Source organism: Nerophis lumbriciformis, linkage group LG38, assembly GCF_033978685.3.
Source record: "Nerophis lumbriciformis linkage group LG38, RoL_Nlum_v2.1, whole genome shotgun sequence".
In the NCBI taxonomy this organism is placed as follows: Eukaryota; Metazoa; Chordata; class Actinopteri; order Syngnathiformes; family Syngnathidae; genus Nerophis; species Nerophis lumbriciformis.
In genome coordinates, this window is record NC_084585.2 from 24866378 (window position 1) to 24886694 (window position 20317).

The 20317-nt window shown below is 40.1% G+C and overlaps 1 protein-coding gene across 2 annotated transcripts; it reads left to right on the forward strand.

Annotated features, from left to right (window-relative positions):
- Nucleotides 1-1069: 1069 nt before the first annotated feature.
- tmcc2 (transmembrane and coiled-coil domain family 2) lies at nt 1070-18059 on the forward strand. 2 transcript variants are annotated; one of them, XM_061932396.2, is made up of 5 exons: nt 1070-1240; nt 8544-8945; nt 10777-11426; nt 13579-13714; nt 15375-18059. In XM_061932396.2, the coding sequence occupies exons 1-5, from the start codon at nt 1238-1240 to the stop codon at nt 15672-15674; spliced, it is 1491 nt and encodes a 496-aa protein (XP_061788380.1). In that variant the 5' UTR covers nt 1070-1237; the 3' UTR covers nt 15675-18059. The 2 variants fall into 2 exon arrangements, with proteins under 2 accessions (XP_061788380.1, XP_061788381.1); XM_061932397.2 differs by having other exon boundaries at nt 1072-1235.
- The last annotated feature ends 2258 nt before the right edge of the window (nt 18060-20317 follow it).

Consider the following 20317-nt stretch of genomic DNA (forward strand, 5'->3'; position numbering starts at 1 on the left):
CCATGCTCAAATAAATTAAAGATATCACAAAATTATCCATATTTTCTAAAATAGCGGCCTCCACTGTAATAAATGTCATGCCCTAATAAATCACCCCATAACACAAAAGTATCCACATTTCCTCAAAAAGTGGCCTCCATTGCACTTAATGCCATCCCTTAATAGAAAAACAATCAAATGATCCATATTTTCTCAAATTCTGGCCTCCACAGTAATTGATGCCACTCCTCAAACACCAAATGGTCCGTATTTTTTCAAAAACAGCCTCCACTGTAATTAACGCCGTGCTCCAAACACCAAATGTTGCATATTTTCTCAAATAGCGACCTCCACTGTAATTGACACCATGTTCCAAACACCAAATGATCCATATCTCCTTGAATAGTGCCCTGCACTGTAATGGACGCCACTCCCCAAACACCAAATGTTCCATATTCCCTTAAAGAGCGTAATTGAAGTAATTGATGCCATGCTCAAATAAACTAAAGATATCACAAAATGATCCATATTTTCTAAAATAGCGGCCTCCACTGCAATAAATGCCATGCCCTATGCCACAGCATAATGGCAGCTACAGTTTCCATCTTAAAAATCTAAAAAAATTATTTGGGAATGTCCGTCATGCCAGATTGAAGAGCTTAACGGCCTGCATGCGGCCCCCGGGCTTTAATTTGCCCAGGTCTGCAGTATAGTGTAAACAATTTCAAGACCAAAATCATTTCAAAACCCCTGAAATGAGCAAGATTGGACCTCCTTAAGTGACCGGCTACAGCTGATGATGAATAGGAGGCGTTTAGACAGACAAACACGCATGTTCATCCCCTTCCCATCCCTACTGTGCACCCTCTGCCCCTCCCACCTCCTCTCCAGCCTCAGCAGCAGCGCTGGCGCCGGTACGCCTGCGCTAACCCATCCCAACCCCCCTCCATCATCTGTTCCTTTGCTCCCACATCCATTATAGGGCAGGTTTGCATGTAGACAGAGAGATAGAGAGAGAGAAGGGGGCGGGGGGGAGCGAGAGGGGCGCGCTGCAGCCTACAAAGCAAGACTGCAGCGATGGATTCCGTCAACAACGGAGCTGCAGAGGATGCGCTGAGGTGATCCGTCAGCCAGGCGTCGGCTGAGGGTGACGAGGTGGGGTGGGGGGCTCAGGGGGAGGAAGAGGAGGTGAGGAGGGAGGAGGATGGGCCTGGAAGGCAGACTTGCGATGGCACGGCAGCAATTGGATTAAAACAGTATGGTAATGTTTCTCCTTTCAATTCAGTCCACTCGTCCTCACCCCCCATCGTGTCCCGTCGTGTTCTCCCGTGTCATTCTCATCGCCGCCGCCTGGCGACATCCATTGCTGCTGCTGCTGCAGTGTTGTTGTTGTCTCTATCCATCCGCCGCCATATCCCCTCCACCCGGGCACAGTCATCTGTTTGTTTGTTTTTTATAGTAACCTACTTTCGCAGGCCCGCATGGCTTTTAGCTTACAGAGACACAGTGCGTATCATCACACCACCATGCAAGGGAGGGGTGTGGGTGGGGAAGGGTGGGGGGGTATATGCATGGTTAAATCCTCCCACTAACCCGTCCAGAGAAATGAGAGCACGGCAGCCGAGATGCTCAGTGTCATGTGTCTGCGCTGAGCTCATGTTTGCAGGCTCTGATTACACTGTTTTGATGTCAGGGGGAGGCGAGGGCGGGTGGGCATAAAACTGGCCGCCATCTGCCAGGCGACAGTGTAACCATGTAACCAGGGGATCCCCTTCCTGGAGCCTTTAAACCTTCTTAATTAATGACGTTTTTCACTTGCAAAGATGGGCAAAATGAGGATGCAGTTGTTGGATGCAACCAGCAGAAGCCCTGTTGATTCAGCTTCAACAATTTTTTAGGAGGATGCCGGACAGACCTGGCAGGCTCAAACGTATTGTGAGGGTCTGCTGGGAGAGAGTTTTAATTCCCACCTTTGGAAGAATTTTGAACATGTTACGAGGGAGGCGCTTGACATTGAGTCTGAGTGGACCAAGTTCCGTACTTCTATTGTCGAGGCAACCCATCAGAGCTGTGGCTGCAGGGTGGTCGGTGCCTGCTGTGGCGGTAATCCCAGAACCCGCTGGTGGACATCGGATGCCGTCAAGCTGAAGAAAGAGTCCTATCGGGTCCTTTTGGCTCATGGGACTCCGGAGGAAGCGGACAGGTACCGACAGGCCAAGCGGTGTGCGGCTTTGGTGGTTGCAAAGGCAAAAACTCGGACACGGGAGGAGTTCAGAGAAGCCGTGAAGAACGACTTCCGGAAGGCTTTAAAGCGATTCTGGACCACCATCCGCCGCCTCAGGAGGGGGACGCAGTGCACTGTCAACATCGTGTATAGTAGGAACGGTGTGCTGCTGACGTCGTCTGGGGATGTTGTGGATCGGTGGAAGGAATACTTCGAAAACCTCCTCAATCCCACCTACACGTCTTCCAATGAGGAAGCAGTGCCTGGGGACTATGGAATGGGCTCTCCTATTTCTGGGGCTGAGGTTGCCGAGGTAGTTAAAAGCTCCTCGGTGGCAGGGTCCCAGGAGTAGATGAGATCCGCCTAGAGTTCCTTAAGGCGCTGGATGCTGTGGGGCTGTCTTGGTTGACAAGACTCTGCAGCATTGCGTGGACATAGAGCTTGGTCTGCATTTCGGCAGTAAGTCGGACCCGTTTCCAGCGAGGGTTGGACTCCGCCAGGGCTGCTCTTTGTCACAGATTCTGTGTACAAATTTAATGGACAGAATTTCTTGGAGCAGTCAGGCCATTAAGGGGATCCGGTTTGGTGGCTGCAGGATTAGGTCTTTGCTTTTCGCTGGCTTCCTCTGGCCAGGATCTTCAGCTCTCACTGGATCGGTTCGCAGCTGAGTGTGAAGCGACTAGGATGAAAATCAGCACTTCGAAGTCAGAGTCAATAGTTCTCACCCAGAAAAGGGTGAAGTGTCATTGCCAAGTTGGAGAAGAGATCTTGCCCCAAGTGGAGGAGTTCTAGTACCTCGGGGTCTTGTTCACGAGTGAGGGAAGAGTGGATCTTGAGATGGAGAGGCGGATCGGTGCGGCGTCTGCAGTGATGCGGACCCTGTATCGATCCGTCGTGGTGAAGAAAGAGCTAAGCCGAAAGGCAAAACTGTCAATTTACCGGTCGAGCTACATTCCCGTCCTCACCTATGGTCATGAGCTTTGGATTTTGACCAAAAGAACAAGATCCTGGGTACAAGCGGCCGAAATGAGTTTCTTCCATCGGGTGTCGGGGCTCTCCCTTAGAGATAGGGTAAGAACCTTTGTCGTTCGTGGTGGTTCGAGCATCTTGTCAGAATGCCACCCCGAACGCCTCTCTGGAACGGTGTTTAGGGCACGCCCGACCGGTAGGAGACCACAGGAAGACCCAGGACACTGTGGTCAGACTATGTCTCCCAGCTGGCCTGGGAACGCCTCGGGATCTCCCAGGAAGAGCTGGACGAAGTAGCTGGGGTGAGCCCGGCCCCTGAGCAAATTCCTTTAACCCAATGTAGCCCCTCAGTCAAAATGTTTGGGGACTCCTGCTTTAGGTAATCTAATTTTTCAAGCTTGCCTGATAGAAAGCGGTCAAAAGTAAGGTCCCCTTTTCAACATTTGCTAGCTCGATGATAATTAACATTAGATGTACTATAGACATGATGGTAAAAGAGAGGGACAAATGCGCCTTCTGGTGATGGAAAGAAGAGTGGGAGAGACGGTCAGCCTGCCAGTCGGTGGGGTACTTATGCTATCAGCGTCTTTCTTCATGCTTGAACGATACACAAGCCTCCAGCTAGGTAGCAGCAGCGCTCAACTTCAACAACAGACTAAGCAGATAATATTAGCAAGTACACATTGCTTTTGGGTTTATCCTAATTACAGTGGATAATTAGGGTATTTAATATCCTTAAGTAGAAGAAACTATATATTGAGCTAGTCACTTGCTGGCTTCACACATACAGAAACATTGCAATGAGGTGGTGACTTCCGCCCGAGTGCAGCTGGGATAGGCTCCAGCTCCCCTGCAACCTTGAAAGGGACAAGCGGGGGTAAATGGATGGATTCATGGATCAGATTTTCAACGGTAGTTTAATACAGGGGTGTGTGAAAAAGTTCCCTGGGTGCCAGAATAGTGTATTCGAAGTGTGTTGTTGAAAATGTAGCCTTGATGCTGGAATGTAACGGTTTTAAAGTGTTTTTAATACCCTCTACAGCAGACCTGGGCAAATGAAGGCCCGGGGGCCACATGCGGCCTGTTAAGCTTTTCAATCTGGCCCGCCGGACATTCCCCCAAATTTTTTTTAGATCTTTAAGATGGAAACTGTAGCTGCCATTATAATGTGCAGTGATGTTTTCAAATGACCGTAAGTCTTGAACTATACAAAGTATTTCAATGGTTGGAATCTGCGCTTTTGCATGATATACTAGTTTCTATAGTAATCTAATTAGTTAGCTAATTAGTCTAAGTCACAGCAGCTCAGACGAGGCACCAAGCAGTGTGGGTGGGGTGCGTTTCCACACAGTGTTTCCAGAGCAGCCAGCCTGAAATGCGTGTGTCAGGGACAGACGTGGAAGGAGATTTTTATAAGAAAGTTCTAAAGCTAGGTGATGTATCAGATTGTAGGTGGGGGTTTTTTTTTTACCCCTGCGTTCAAATTTCTCTGCGTTTGTTGCATTTTTGTTGCGTTCATATGTTGTCAATGTTTAGTGTTTTATCATTCATAGTTAATATTGTAAATCCCACATTCTTTATTTTCATATACATTCTGGGTGTCTCATTCAGTAAAATCATTTTCAATTCCATTCCGTTTTTAAAGGCGGTTTGTCATAATGTTTTTAGCATTCAATCAGACATTGCGAGGTTTTGTATTAGTGTTCCTAAAAATCAGACATACCGGCCCCCAGAGAACATTTGTTTCTCTAAATTAGGCCCCCCGAGTCAAAATAATTGCCCAGGCCTGCTCTACAGGTAACACACTGTATTGTGTGTCTGTAGCTTTAATGCTGAAGAGCTGTTTTTGTCCCCAAGTATGTGTCCCCAAGAAGTGCTAATGTGTACATTCGCCATTGCTTTACAGCTACTACATCTGCAGGTGATTCTCACAAAGTTGGCAAAGTACCATGCTTCAATTTAAGACATGTAGCAAAGCCTGGATTTTTTTTTTAGTTACAAAGTATTTTAACCAAATTTGACATAAACAACATAACTCAGCACTTTTACAACATAAAAAGACCATATGCCATTAATCAAATACAACAACATAACATTAAGGAGTGGCACAGGGGGACTTAAATGTGATGTGAACTACATGCTAACATTACACAACATAATGCTGGGTTAGCCTATTATTACTTTGAACTGTTTTATATTTACATTTTTATCCTGTAAAGCGTCTTTGAGTACCCTGAAAAGCGCTATACCAAATAAAATGTATTATTATTATTATTATTATTATTAATCTATCCATTTCCTACCGCTTGTCCCTTTTGGAGTCACAGGGGGTGCTGGAGCCTATCTCAGCTGCATTCGGGCGGTAGGCGGGGTACACCCTGGACCTAATCACTGAAGAAAAACAAAATGGTCTAATTCCCACGTCTGTAACTGACTGATGGGTAGTTGTATTTCTTAACACAGGGGTCAGCAACCCAAAACCTTGAAAGAGCGATATTGGACCAAAAATACAAAAAACAAATCTGTCTGGAGCCGCAAAAAATGAAAAGCTGTATATAAGTGTTATAATGAAGGCAACACATGACGTAAGTGTCTATATTAGCTATAATAGCCTACTATCAAAATGACTATGTGTAGCAGGCTGAAGCAAATCTTCGTTGACAGAAATGTTGAAATTTAATATTTGTTCTTCACTTTTTTACATTACAAAACATTAGTAAATCAGAGGCTACTCAGAAGGTGAGATAACTCCTGGAAATTACTGGCTTAGAAAGGCCAAAGGTATAGATGTGTGTGTCCAAGTTAAGGAAATGACAGGCTGTCTTCTTTTAATAGATTTATTACAATCTTTGCAAACTGGATAACACTTGCTGTGGTCTGGAACAAAATGGTAACGTTTACTGTGGTCTGGAACAACTTGGCACACAAACATCAGAAATGCAGCCAATATTACATACAGATAATGTGTCATGAGTAGAGATGTCCGATAATATCGGGCTGCCGATATTATCAGCCGATAAATGCTTTAAAATGTGATATCGGAAATTATCGGTATCGGTTTCAAAAAGTACAATTTACACAGACGTAGGGAGAAGTACAGAGCGGCAATAAACCTTAAAGGCACTGCCTTTGCGTGCCGGCCCAGTCACATAATATCTACGGCTTTTCACACACACAAGTGAATGCAAGCATACTTGGTCAACAGCCATACAGGTCACACAGAGGGTGGCCATATAAACAACTTTAACACTGTTACAAATATGCGCAACACTGTGAACCCACACCAAACAAGAATGACATACACATTTTGGGAGAACATCTGCACCGTATCACAACATAAACACAACAGAACAAATACCCAGAACCCCTTGCAGCACTAACTCTTCCGGGACGCTACAATATACACCCCCGCTACCACCTAACCCCCCCCCCCCCCTAAACACCCCCCCCCCCCCCATCCAATCCAATCCACTGTATTTATATAGCACATTTAAACAACAAAAATGTTTCCAAAGTGCTGCACAACAATATTAAAGACAATATTAAAAACAATATTAAACATAATATTCAAATATTATCCTTAGCTCCACCAATGACTGAATAAAAACAAAAAATAAATACATATAAAACCAATATAAAAATAAATATGATTAAAAACGATTTTTAAGGGTAAAACCAATTAAAACAGTAAATAGAAATCAAAATTTATAAAAAAAAACCCCACAGAGGACAGAGGATCACACAACACACGTAGTGTTAAAAGCCAAAGAATAAAAGTGGGTCTTAAGACGAGACTTAAAACACTGCACTGTGGGAGCAGTTTGAACATGGAGGGGCAGGGTGTTCCGGAGCTTAGGGCCGACCACAGAGAAGGCCCCCCCCCCAACCCCGCCCACCTCAACTTCCTCATGCTCTCTCAGGGAGAGCATGTCCCAAATTCCAAGCTGCTGTTTTGAGGCATGTTAAAAAAAAAAAAAGCACTTTGTGACTTCAATAATAAATATGGCAGTGCCATGTTTATTAAAAAAAAAAAGCACTTTGTGACTTCAATAATAAATATGGCAGTGCCATGTTTATTATTGAAGTCACAAAGTGCTTTTTTTTTTTTTAACATGCCTCAAAACAGCAGCTTGGAATTTGGGACATGCTCTCCCCAATTAAAACAGTAAATAGAAATCAAAATTTATAAAAAAATAAAAAAAACCACAGAGGACAGAGGATCACACAACACACGTAGTGTTAAAAGCCAAAGAATAAAAGAGGGTCTTAAGACGAGACTTAAAACACTGCACTGTGGGAGCAGTTTGAACATGGTGTTCCGGAGCTTAGGGCCGACCACAGAGAAGGCCCCCCCCCAACCCCGCCCACCTCAACTTCCTCATGCTCTCTCAGGGAGAGCATGTCCCAAATTCCAAGCTGCTGTTTTGAGGCATGTTAAAAAAAAAAAAAGCACTTTGTGACTTCAATAATAAATATGGCAGTGCCATGTTGGCATTTTTTTCCATAACTTGAGTTGATTTATTTTGGAAAACCTTGTTACATTGTTTAATGCATCCAGCGGGGCATCACAACAAAATTAGGCATAATACTGTGTTAATTCCACGACTGTATATATCGGTATCGGTTGATATCGGAATCGGTAATTAAGTGTTGGACAATATCGGAATATCGGCAAAAAAGCCATTATCGGACATCTCTAGTCATGAGACATACAAAACTAAATTATATACAAAGAGGGTACAAGTAAAGGATAGTAAATGAGCTCAAATATACCTACAAATGAGGCACAATGATGCAATATGTACATACAGCTAGCCTGAATAGCATGTTAGCATTGATTAGCTTGCAGTCATGCAGTGACCAAATATGCCTGATTAGCACTCCAACAAGTCAATAACATCAACAAAGTGCACCTTTGGGCATTTACGCACAGCATGAAACTTTTGGTGGACAAAATGAGACAAAGAAGGAGTGGAAGATTTTACATGTAAACAAACTGTTGCGTCACAGTCCACACTATGGTGAGTTCAAGAACCGCTGAAATTAGTGTGATGACTGTATTATGATGATAGTATATATGATAGTATATATCTGTATCATGAATCAATTTAAGTAGACCCCGACTTAAACAAGTTGAAAAACTTATTGGGGTGTTACCATTTAGTGGTCAATTGTACGGAATATGTACTTCACTGTGCAACCTACCAATAAAAGTCTCAATCAATCAATCAAAAACAAAACTATGTTCACCAAATCAAGAATCGATTCTGAATCATCACCCCTGGAATTAGAATCGGATCGAATCGTCAGGTTTCCAAAGATTCACACCCCTAGTGTGGGACCAGTTACACTAACCTTCTCATCCTCACAGCTGGACAAGAGCGAGGCGACGACGCTCAGCCTCCCCGCCACCACCAGCCATGGCGGCTCTGACAGTAACATCAGCGCAGAGGGCGCGGCGGGGTCATCATCGGGGGTCACAGCGGCAGGCGCGGAGGGCGGCATGGGGGCCGGCGAGCCTCATCGGACGCGGGCCGCCCTGGAGCACCTGCAGCAGAAGATCCTGAAGGTGACCGAGCAGATCCGCGTAGAACAGGAGGCCCGCGACGACAACGTGGCAGAGTACCTGAAGTTGGCCCACAACGCCGACAAGCAGCAGGCGTCTAGGATCAAGCAGGTGTTTGAGAAGAAGAACCAAAAGTCGGCACAGACCATCGCACACTTGCACAAAAAGTTGGAGCATTATCACAAGAAGCTAAAGGAGATCGAGCAGGTGGGTGACGTCATCATCAATTGATAGTGCTGTAGTAGTTATAATCATGACAGTAAGTCATTATAATAAAACACTATTTTTGGGTCAGATTAATTAGACAAATTTTGACTCACCTTTATTATGATGTGTTTTAATGGCTAATCTAGGGAATAACAGTATTATTAACATAGCGTATGGTAGGAGTCCCACAATGCACATCGGTGCCAGCTGGTGTGTTACCACCAAGCTGTCCTTCGCTCCTCCGTTGGCGGTACAGTCCCTAGTTAGCGCTAATAGAGCTCGCTGGCGTCAGGTTTAAGAGGTAATATCACGACACAAGTCACTGCTGCCTTTTGAAGCTATGAAACACATTTTACAGTGTTTATGTGTTCGCTAAATGTTGTCGCGAGGTCGCGAGCTGGGCTACTTCCTGGTATCCCCAAAAATGGATAGCCCCGTGCTACCAAGTACGGAAGTCCTTGAGGGTCAAAACTTGCCAGATAGTGGTTTGAAGTAACAAGTTGAACTTACAGTCGTAATCAAAAGTTTACATACACTTGTAAAGAACATAATGTCATGGCTGTCTTGAGTTTCCAATAATTTCTACAACTCTTATGTTTTTTGTGATAGAGTGATTGCAGCACATACTTGTTGGTCACAAAAAACATTCATGAAGTTTGATTTTTTTATGAATTTATTATGGGTCTACTGAAAATGTGAGCAAAAGTCAAAAGTATACAGACAGCAATGTTAATATTTGGTTACATGTCCATTGGCAGCTACATTTTTGTTTCATCTGACATCGCATGGATAAATATAAGACCTTCTGGAGGAAAAATTGAGCTGTTTGGCCACAATACCCAGCAATATGTTTGGAGAAGAAAAGGTTAGGCCTTTAATCCCATGAACAACATACCTACCGTCAAGCATGGTGGTGGTAGTATTATGCTCTGGGCCTGTTTTGCTGCCAATAAAACTGGTGCTTTACAGAGTGTAAATGGGACAATGAAAAAGGAGGATTACCTCCAAATTCTTCAGGACAACCTAAAATCATCAGCCCGGAGGTTGGGTCTTGGGCGCAGTTGGGTGTTCCAACAGGACAATGACCCCAAACACACGTCAAAAGTGGTAAAGGAATGGCTAAATCAGGCTAGAATTAAGGTTTTAGAATGGCCTTCCCAAAGTCCTGACTTAAACGTGTGGACAATGCTGAAGAAACAAGTCCATGTCAGAAAACCAACAAATTTAGCTGAACTGCACCAATTTTGTCAAGAGGAGTGGTCAAAAATTCAACCAGAAGCTTGCCAGAAGCTTGTGGATGGCTACCAAAAGCGCCTTATTGCAGTGAAACTTGCCAAGGGACATGTAACCAAATATTAACATTGCTGTATGTATACTTTTGACCCAGCAGATTTGGTCACATGTTCAGTAGACCCATAATAAATTCATAAAAGAACCAAACTTAATGAATGTTTTTTGTGACCAACAAGTATGTGCTCCAATCACTCTATCACAAAAAAATAAGAGTTGTAGAAATGATTGGAAACTAAATACAGCCATGACATTATGTTCTTTACAAGTGTATGTCAACTTTTGACCACAACTGTATATTTACTGGTTTCAATCTTTTGAAATTGTACAATTCCCAAGACAAATGATATGTATTATTTATTAATTGTATTAATATTATTATATTGGTCATTATAAAGTGCTGTGTTTTATACTGTCTAAATTCCAGCATCAACCGACTATATACCATACTCAGACATATTTAAATGTGTTCAAACATATAATATGGCACCTTCTTCCAGATCATTGAGTAAGTGCCACTGTCTTTCTTTGCTCTCTACAGAATGGACCGGCCCGTCAGCCAAAAGACGTCCTGCGGGACATGCAGCAAGGATTAAAGGACGTCGGGGCCAATGTCCGAGCAGGGATAAGTGGCTTCGGCGGTGGCGTTGTGGAAGGGGTCAAAGGTGGCGTGTCAGCCCTCACTCACACTGCCGTGGTCTCTAAGCCGAGAGAGTTTGCCAGCCTCATCAGGAACAAGTTTGGCAGCGCGGATAACATCGCTCACCTAAAGGACACGCTGGAGGACGGCGTCGGGTGCCACGCAGACGACACCCCCACGCCCCGTGCCCTGAGTGGCAGCGCCACGCTGGTCTCCAGTCCGAAGTACGGCAGCGACGATGAGTGCTCCAGCGCCACGTCCGGCTCAGCTGCGTGCAGCAACTCTGGCGGGGTGGGAGGAGGAGTGGGAGTAGGAGGAGTAGTAGGAGGATTAGGAGGAGGAGTGTTAGGACCCACTATGGGGAGTCCCAGGTTAGACGGGCACCATCATCATCACCATCATGTGCACAGCTCGTGGGACTCTCTCCTTGAGGGCCTGCAGGAGATCAAAGCTAGTCAGGCCCACATGGAAGACACCATCGAGGACATGAAGGGCCAGCTGCAGAGCGACTACTCCTACATGACACAGTGCCTGCAAGAGGAGAGATACAGGTGCACACACGTTTTCCTCTGCGTTGTGTGGGAAGACTTTTAAGAACACGACAAGTAGAGATGCATTATACTTGTTCGATGCATCTGACGATATACAGGAAATACAAAAGGGTCTAATCAATATTTTTTGCAAAATGTCGAGCCCCTCTCAAGTAGATATTGTGGACACAAGGGCTGTTACATATACGATAACACAGTGAAATCAAAATAACATACAGTACCTGACAATATACAGGAAATACAAATGGTGTAGTCAATATATCGAGCCCCTTCCCAAATTCAACAATACAGAATAAGAAATAATAGTGAAATAAAGTTCTTAATGAGACAATAAATAACATTTTCTGTCATCACACGGACGCCGACCTTTCACGTAGACATTGTGAACAAAAGGGAGGTAGAAAGGCATGTCCAACACATATAAAGAGGCAGTCAGGGGGACATGGTGAGACAAGGGTTTCACATATTGACAAAACATCAATCAAACTTTCATGTAACTTACACATTTTGTGTAATTATAACAATAATAAAAGGTTATAAAATACATTACATTTAGAAGACAAAATTGACCCTGTTACACACATACCGGTACAATTATTTTGACTCGGGGGTGGGGGGTGGGGGGGACAAATTTAGAGAAAAAAATGTGTCTGGGGGCCGGTATATCTGATTTTTAGGAACACTAATACAAAACCTCCCAATAATGTCTGATTGAATGCTAAAAACGTTATGACAGACCGCCTTAAAAAATGGAATGGAATTTAACATTTTTTTACTGAATGAGACCCCCAGAATGTACATGAAAATAATGAATGTGGGATTTACAATATTAACTATGACCGATAAAACACGGAATATTGACAACATATGAACGTCACACCCCCTCTCGATCGACATATTTTACAATTAAGCGAAACGCAAAAAAAAATGCAACAAACAGCAAAATATGAACGTGAAGGGTAAAAAAACCCCCACCTACAATCTGATACATCTGATACATCACAAAGCTTTAGAACTTTGTTGTCAAAATCTCCTTCCGCGTCTGTCCCTGACACCCGCATTTCAGGCTGGTCGCTCTGGAAACACTCTGTAGAAACGCACCCCACCCACACTGCTTGGTGCCTCGTCTGAGCTGCTGTGACTTAGATTGCCATAGTAACTAATTAGGTTACCATAGTAACTAGTATATCATGCAAAAGCACAGATTCCAACCATTGAAATACTTTGTATAGTTCAAGACTTACGGTCATTTGAAAACATCACTGCACATCATAATGGCAGCTACAGTTTCCATCTTAAAGATCTAAAAAAATTATTTGGGAATGTCCGGCGGGCCGAATTGATAAACTTAACGGGCCGCATGCGGCTCCCGGGCCTTAATTTGCCCAGGCCTGATATAGACACTCCAATGGCATACTGCACTAACAATTTAATTTGCCATTTTTAAACACAACTCAAACACATCCTACCTTACATCCAGTTCATTCAGTTTGTAATAATATTTTCAGATAAAAAACTCAAAATGTTCCATATTTCCTCAAATAACAGCCTCTACTAAAATTAACACCATGCCCCAATAAGTTGCAATTAACACCAAATGTTCCTTATTTTCTCAAATAGCAGTCTCCACCCTGATGCCATGCCAAAGTTAATCCCCTTTAACACCAAATGTTCCGTATTTTCTCAAATAGCGACCTTCGCTGTAATTTACGCCATGCCCCAAACACCAAATGTTCCATTATTCCTTAAATAGCGACCTCCAGCATAATTGACACCATGTTCCAAACACCGAATGATCCCTATTTCCTCGAATAGCGCCACTCCCCAAACACCAGTTGTTCCGTATTTCCTCAAAAAGTGGTCTTGTCTGCATTCGCAACTACCACCATTTGTGGGGAAATGATGACAATTCAGTAATATAATAAAATGAAAACGTCTTTGCCCTAATAGAGGCCTGGTATTTACTCCAGTTGAGTAAGGCCACTATATGAGGAAATATAGAATCAGTCATGTTGTCTGCTAATTAAAGTGCATGGCTTTTTTGTATACTAATATCCTATTTACATTTTCTAAGAACTCTTTTTTTGGTCATTAAAAAAATACAAATGGGAAGGAAAATGTTGCTAAAAATGTTTTATTTGGATGTTTTTAGGTATGAACGACTAGAAGAACAGCTGAGTGACCTGACGGAGCTTCATCAGAACGAGATGAGCAACCTCAAACAGGAACTGGCCAGCATGGAGGAGAAAGTGGCCTATCAGTCCTATGAGCGAGCACGAGACATCCAGGTTAGCGCCATCATTATCAATCATAATAAATTTCATTCAAGATTCTTTATTATCATTATGCGAGCATAACATATTTTTCAGTGAGGCTCCTAATTAAAGGAAGTGCATAAATAGTGGCAAAGAAAAATAAATGAAGAATAATCATAAATCATCTCTTTTTCGCTGCGTAGAAATATACACAAGACACATAGAAGAAAATAAATATTAGATGGTGAGTTACATTTGTAAAATGAGTGCAATGTAAGTGGATTCATGAAAATAAAATACAACTAAATCACATAAAAAAGAATAATGTAAAATTAAATATATAAAATAAAAACTATTAATGTGGAATAAAACAAGAATTCAATGATGTTTTTGTCTAATTCTTGCTTTTTTTTATTGCAGCAGTTGGTAAATAAACTTTGAAAGATTAGTACAAATAAATCAGTGACATTCTTTTTAAATACATTTTATTAAAATGATGTTAAAAAATAAATACAATAAATGTAAAATTAAAGAGAACAAAGGAAAAACTAATCTAAGATAGTCTAATAAAGTCATAGATTTAGTGCAGATTTTATGAGTACAGCAGTTGAAAATGTAAGACTTGTAAATGAATGCAATTTTTGAAACCAGCCAAGTAAATAAAAGAAAATGGAAATACAGTTAAAAGCAAATTACAACATTTTCAAATTTAGAGAACAAAGAAAAGTGAGTTTTGGTTCTTTTCCTCTTTGTTCCGGAGGACACGACGTCCACAGTTTCCAAAAACTATTTGAAATGTGGACTCGTCAGACCACAGAACACTTTTCCACTTTGCATCAGTCCACCTTAGATGAGCTCGGGTCCAGCGAAGCCGGCGGCCTTTCTGGGTGTTGTTGATAAATGGCTTTCGCTTTGCATAGTGGAGTTTTAACTTACACTTACAGATATAGCGACCAACTGTAGTTACTGACAGTGGTTTCCTGAACTGTTCCTGAGCCCATGTGGTGATATCCTTTACACACTGATGTCGCTTTTTGATGCAGTACCGCCTGAGGGATCCAAGGTCACGGGCATTGCTGCTTACGTGCAGTGATTTCTCCAGATTCTCTGAACCTTTTGATATTACATACCGTAGATGGCGAAATCCCTAAATTCCTTGCAATAGCTCGTTGAGAAATGTTGTTCTTAAACTGTTCAACAATTTGCTCACACATTTGTTCACAAAGTGGTGACCCTCGCCCCATCCTTGTTTGTGAATGACTGAGCATTTCATGGAAGCTGCTTTTATACCCAATCATGGCACCCACCTGTTCCCAATTAGCCTGTTCACCTGTGGGATGTTCCAAATAAGTGTTTGATGAGCATTCCTCCACTTTCTCAGTCTTTTTTGCCACTTGTGCCAGCTTTTTTGAAACATGTTGCAGGCATCAAATTCCAAATGAGATATTTGCAAAAAATAACGTTTTCCAGTCCGAACGTTAAGCATCTTGTCTATGCACTCAATTCAATTGAATATAGGTTGAAAATGACTCGCAAATCATTGTATTGTTTTTATTTACCATTTACACAACGTGCCAACTTCACTGGTTTTGGGGCTTGTATTTGAAATGAATTGCAATGAAAAAAATTACACGTCAATTATTATTGTAATGTGGCAGAGAATATAGTTATTGAGAAGATAAACTGTATGCAGGAGGCAGTGGAGTCGTGCCTGACGCGCATCACTAAGCTGGAGCTGCAGCAGCAGCAGCAGCAGGTGGTCCAGCTGGAAGGCGTCGAGAACGCCAACGCTCGGGCGCTGCTGGGCAAGCTCATCAACGTCATCCTGGCGCTGATGGCCGTGCTGCTGGTCTTCGTGTCCACGCTGGCCAACTTCATCACGCCACTGATGAAGACCCGGGCCCGTGTGGCCGCCACCGTTCTGCTGACTGTGCTGCTCTTCGTTATGTGGAAGCATTGGGACTTTGTGGAGACCTGGCTGCTGCCACGCTGAGCTGGGGTCCAGTGACAAAGGTCAAAGTTCATACTGGAAGGCGGAAGCGTGAACTGCTGCAATGGTCTGCGAGGACAGGATGAGGACTTCTCATGATTGTGATGTGCTCTTCATCATGTGCAATCAACTGACGCTTCAGGAAAGATAACATGGATTTTGGAGGAACTGCCATTTACGGACCTTCACTGGTCACTTTATTAGGTACACCTGTACAATGTGTTGACGTCCAATACAAAGAGTAAGGACAAGACAACAATGCTCCGTTTTGATGGCATTTCACTGATAAAAATCATGTTTTTTGTTAAAATAAAGTCGATGCAATTAAAAAAAAGACATAAGTGAATAGCAAAATACTGTAATTAAATACATACATATTTGTAGATTATTTCATTTATTTGTTTTAAAATGTAAACAACTTCCACTGATAAAAATTTGTTATAGAATAAAATTAAATAAATTCAATTAAAAATCCCTATTCGTAAAAAGTAGTGGTACCTCATGATACAAGTTTGATTGGTCCTTGGAAAATTGTATACAAGTCAAAATAAAATGTTTTTATTCTGTGCTCGGCTGATCAGTTTATGTTTTGGTAATTGCCTTTTTTTGTTTCATGAATTGGAATTGAAAAAGAAAACAATCGGGGTATTTAAATAAAACTGAAAAATAAAGTCTGAGTGTCGAAGAGGAAATCAAACTGTTTTCGATCGAGTAACTGCTTTTCAACACACACAAAAAAACGCTTTGTTTTTCCAATTAAAATTTTTGTTTCAAAATAAAGTTCAAATAAACAAATCCGCTTTTTTTTTTTTTTTTAAATATCCATTCATAAAAGGAAAATTCAATGACCAAAAGATACACTGGCCTCAGACCTTGCCCACCGCCCAAAACAGCACAATTTTAACATGTAAAACATTTGAGATCAAATATGTAAAAAAATTTAGATAAGAAATATTGTATAAAAATTATTACAATACTGGACTACAGTAATTTTATGAAGTGATGCAATAATAATGTACAGTATTTACCTTTACGAGTGGACAACATCTCTGAGCTGCTTCTGCGTCAAACCCATCATCAGCAGCTTCTCCATATTTTCATGGATAAATGTCTGCTGTGTAGATATTATTTAAACAACTTGGCTGGTGTTGGACTCATTCTGTTTCACTATGGCGCAGACTTGCAGTAGTACACTCCAAAATAAGTTAGCCAGCTAAACACTTTCATATTTTGGATTATTTATTTATTTTTCAATGAATATTATCCACTTCTTCTCAGCACTGTACTTTACACTCACTTCCTGCCTTCCTTCCCACGGTTAGGAAAACTATATTATGTCCATCTCTCGCTATAAGGCGGTTAAGGCCGGATGTTTTGGATCGGATCTTACGGGGCTCACTGTGACATTTGCTACCTTATAAGCGAAGGCACGCGTATTGCGAGGTACCACTGTATTTCAATTTGTCATGACTATATTTTATACATTTTTCATTTCATTTAACTATTTTATTGTGATTGTACTTTTTGCAATTTTGAACTGCATTGCATTGTTTGTAATATTTGGTCACCCTATTGAGTCACATGACAAATGTTAAGGAACAGCTCTCAGGGTGATGCAGTGCACAATAATAATCCTATTGGTGAAGAACCAATGTCAAAGTTTATATGTGCAGGTGTACCTAATGTTGTGTTCCTCATCTCTGGTTCGTCGCTTTTTAGACTATTTATTTTTGCCGTATTTCCTTAGCTGAATAAAATGCATCATCATCATTATTATGGGAAAAGAAAAAACGATTTCTCATGCACATAGTGGATGATTTGACTTTGTTGTAGATATCTGCTTTTGCTCCCTGCAGTGTCAAACTGGCATGTCAACATGTGTCAATGTTTCTATCCACTTTGCAAAAATATACTTGGAAAAAACTTATTTTTTTCAGTACTTTCTTTTTTTTTTTAAAGAGGTTAAGAAAGCAGACACTGCTGTCTTGTAGAGGATTAATCTCAAGACAGATTGTCTTGAGATTACAAATTTTTTTCCAGGCATTATTAGCCATTTATCATGTTTGGTTTAGGAGTTATGTTTAAATAACTGTCATATCAAATAATGCAGTTATACTGTCATTATGAGTAAAACCCAAGTTTTGTATTTGTAAACCTTACCAAAATACCTGATTCTGGTAAAACTCACATAGATTCAATATAACAGGCATTTTTAGACGTATTGCAAGTTTGGTTTTGGAGTTATGTTTATTTAACTTTCATATACAGTATGACAGTTAATCCGTCATATTAAGTAAAAAAAACTAATATGTTTCTTTACAAACCTTATAAAAAAAAAAAAATTCCAGGAAAACTCAAAAAGATAAATTTTTCCAGGCATTATTAGCCATTTTGTAATTGTGGTTTAGGAGTTACAGTATGTTTAAATAACTGTCAGATTGAATGTGACAGTATACTGTCATAGTGAGTAAAACCTAATTTTTGTATTTGTAAACCTTACCAAAAATACCTGATTCTGGTAAAAATCACATAGATACAATATTGCAGGCATTTTTAGACATAATGCATGTTTGGTTTTGGAGTTATGTTTATACAACTTTTATATTTAGTATGACAGTTATACCATCATATTGAGTAAAGAAAAAAAAAACTTGTGTCTTTATAAACCTTACAAAAAATGTTTTCCCAGTAAAACTCACAAAGATACATTTCTCCAGGCATATTTAGCCATTTATCATGTTTGGTTTAGGAGTTATGTTTAAACAACTGTCGTATTGAGTGTGGCAGTTATAATGTCATTATGAGTAAAACCTATTTTTTGTATTTGTAAACCTTACCAAAATACCTGATTCTGGTTAAACCCACATCGATACAATATTACAGGAATTTTTAGACATAAAGCATGTTTGGTTTTGGAGTTATGTTTATATAACTTTCATATTTAGTATGAAAGTTATACCATCATATTGAGTAAAAAACAAAAAATAATTTGTATCTTTACAAATCTTACAAAATATTGTTTTCCAGTAAAATTCACAAATATACCTTTCTCTAGGCATTATTAGTCATTTTGCATTTGTGTTTTAGGAGTTATGTTTAATTAACCGTCAGATTGAGTGTGACAGTTATACTTAATGCATGTTTGGTTTTGGAGTTATGTTTATGTAACTTTTACATTTATTATGACAGTTATACAAACATATTGAATAAAAAAACCTAACTTGTGTCTTTACAAACCTTACAAAATATTTTTTTTTCCCAGTTAAACTCACAAATATACCTTTCTCCAGGCAGTATTAGCCATTTAGCATGTTTAAATTAGGAGTTATGTTTAAATAACTGTAATTTTGAATGTGGCAGTTATACTGTCATTATGAGTAAAACCTACTTTTTGTATTTGTAAACCTTACCAAAATACCTGATTCTGGTCAAACTCACATAGATTTAATATTACAGGCATTTTTAAATATAATGCATGTTTGGTTTTGGAGTTATGTTTATATAACTGTCATTTTGAAGTGGTAGTTATACTGTCATTATGAGTAAAAAAACTAACTTCTGTCTTTACAAACCTTACAAAATATTTATTTTTTCCAGTTAAACTCACAAAGATACATTTCCCCAGGCATTATTAGCCATTTAACATGTTTTGTTTAGGAGTAATGTTTAAATAAGTGTCATATTGAGTGTGGCAGTTATACTGTCATTATGAGTAAAACCTATTTTTTGTATTTGTAAACCTTACCAAAATACCTGATTCTTGTAAAACCCACATCGATACAATATTACAGGAATTATTAGACATAAAGTATGTATGGTTTTGGAGTTATGTTTATATAACTTTCATATTTAGTATGACAGTTATGCCATCATATTAAGTAAATAAAATTAATTTGTGTCTTTACAAACCTTACAAAATATTGTTTTCCTGCAAAATTCACAAATATACATTTCTCTAGTCATTTTTAGTCATTTTGCATTTGTGTTTTAGTAGTTATGTTTAAATAACTGTCATATTGAGTGTGGCAGTTATTCTGTCACTATGAGTGATTTGTAAACCTTACCAAAATACCTGATTCTGATAAAACTTACATATAATAAATATTATAGACATTTTTAGACGGATTGCATGTTTGGTTTTGGAGTTATGTTTATAAAACTTTCATATATAGTATGACAGCTATACTGTAAAATTAAGTTAAAAAAAACTAGCGTGTGTCTTTACAAACCTTACAAAATATTTGTTCCAGTAAAATTCACAAAGATTCATTCCTCCAGGCATTATTAGCCATTTTGTCAGATTGATTGTGACAGTATACTCTCATTATGAGTAAAACTAATATTTTGTATTTGTAAACCTTACAAAAACAACTAATTCTAGTAAAACTCACGTACATAAAAAATTATAGGAATTTTTAGACATAATGCATGTTTGGTTTTGGAGTTATGTTTAAATAAATGTCATATTGAATGTGGCAGTATACTGTCATTATGACAGTATACTGTTGACAAAGTTGTATTTGTCACCTTTACCAAAATACCTGATTCTGGTAAATCTAAAAAAGATACAATATTACAGGCATTTTTAGACAAAATGCATTTTGGTTTTGGAGTTATGTTTATATAACTTTCATATTTAGTATGAC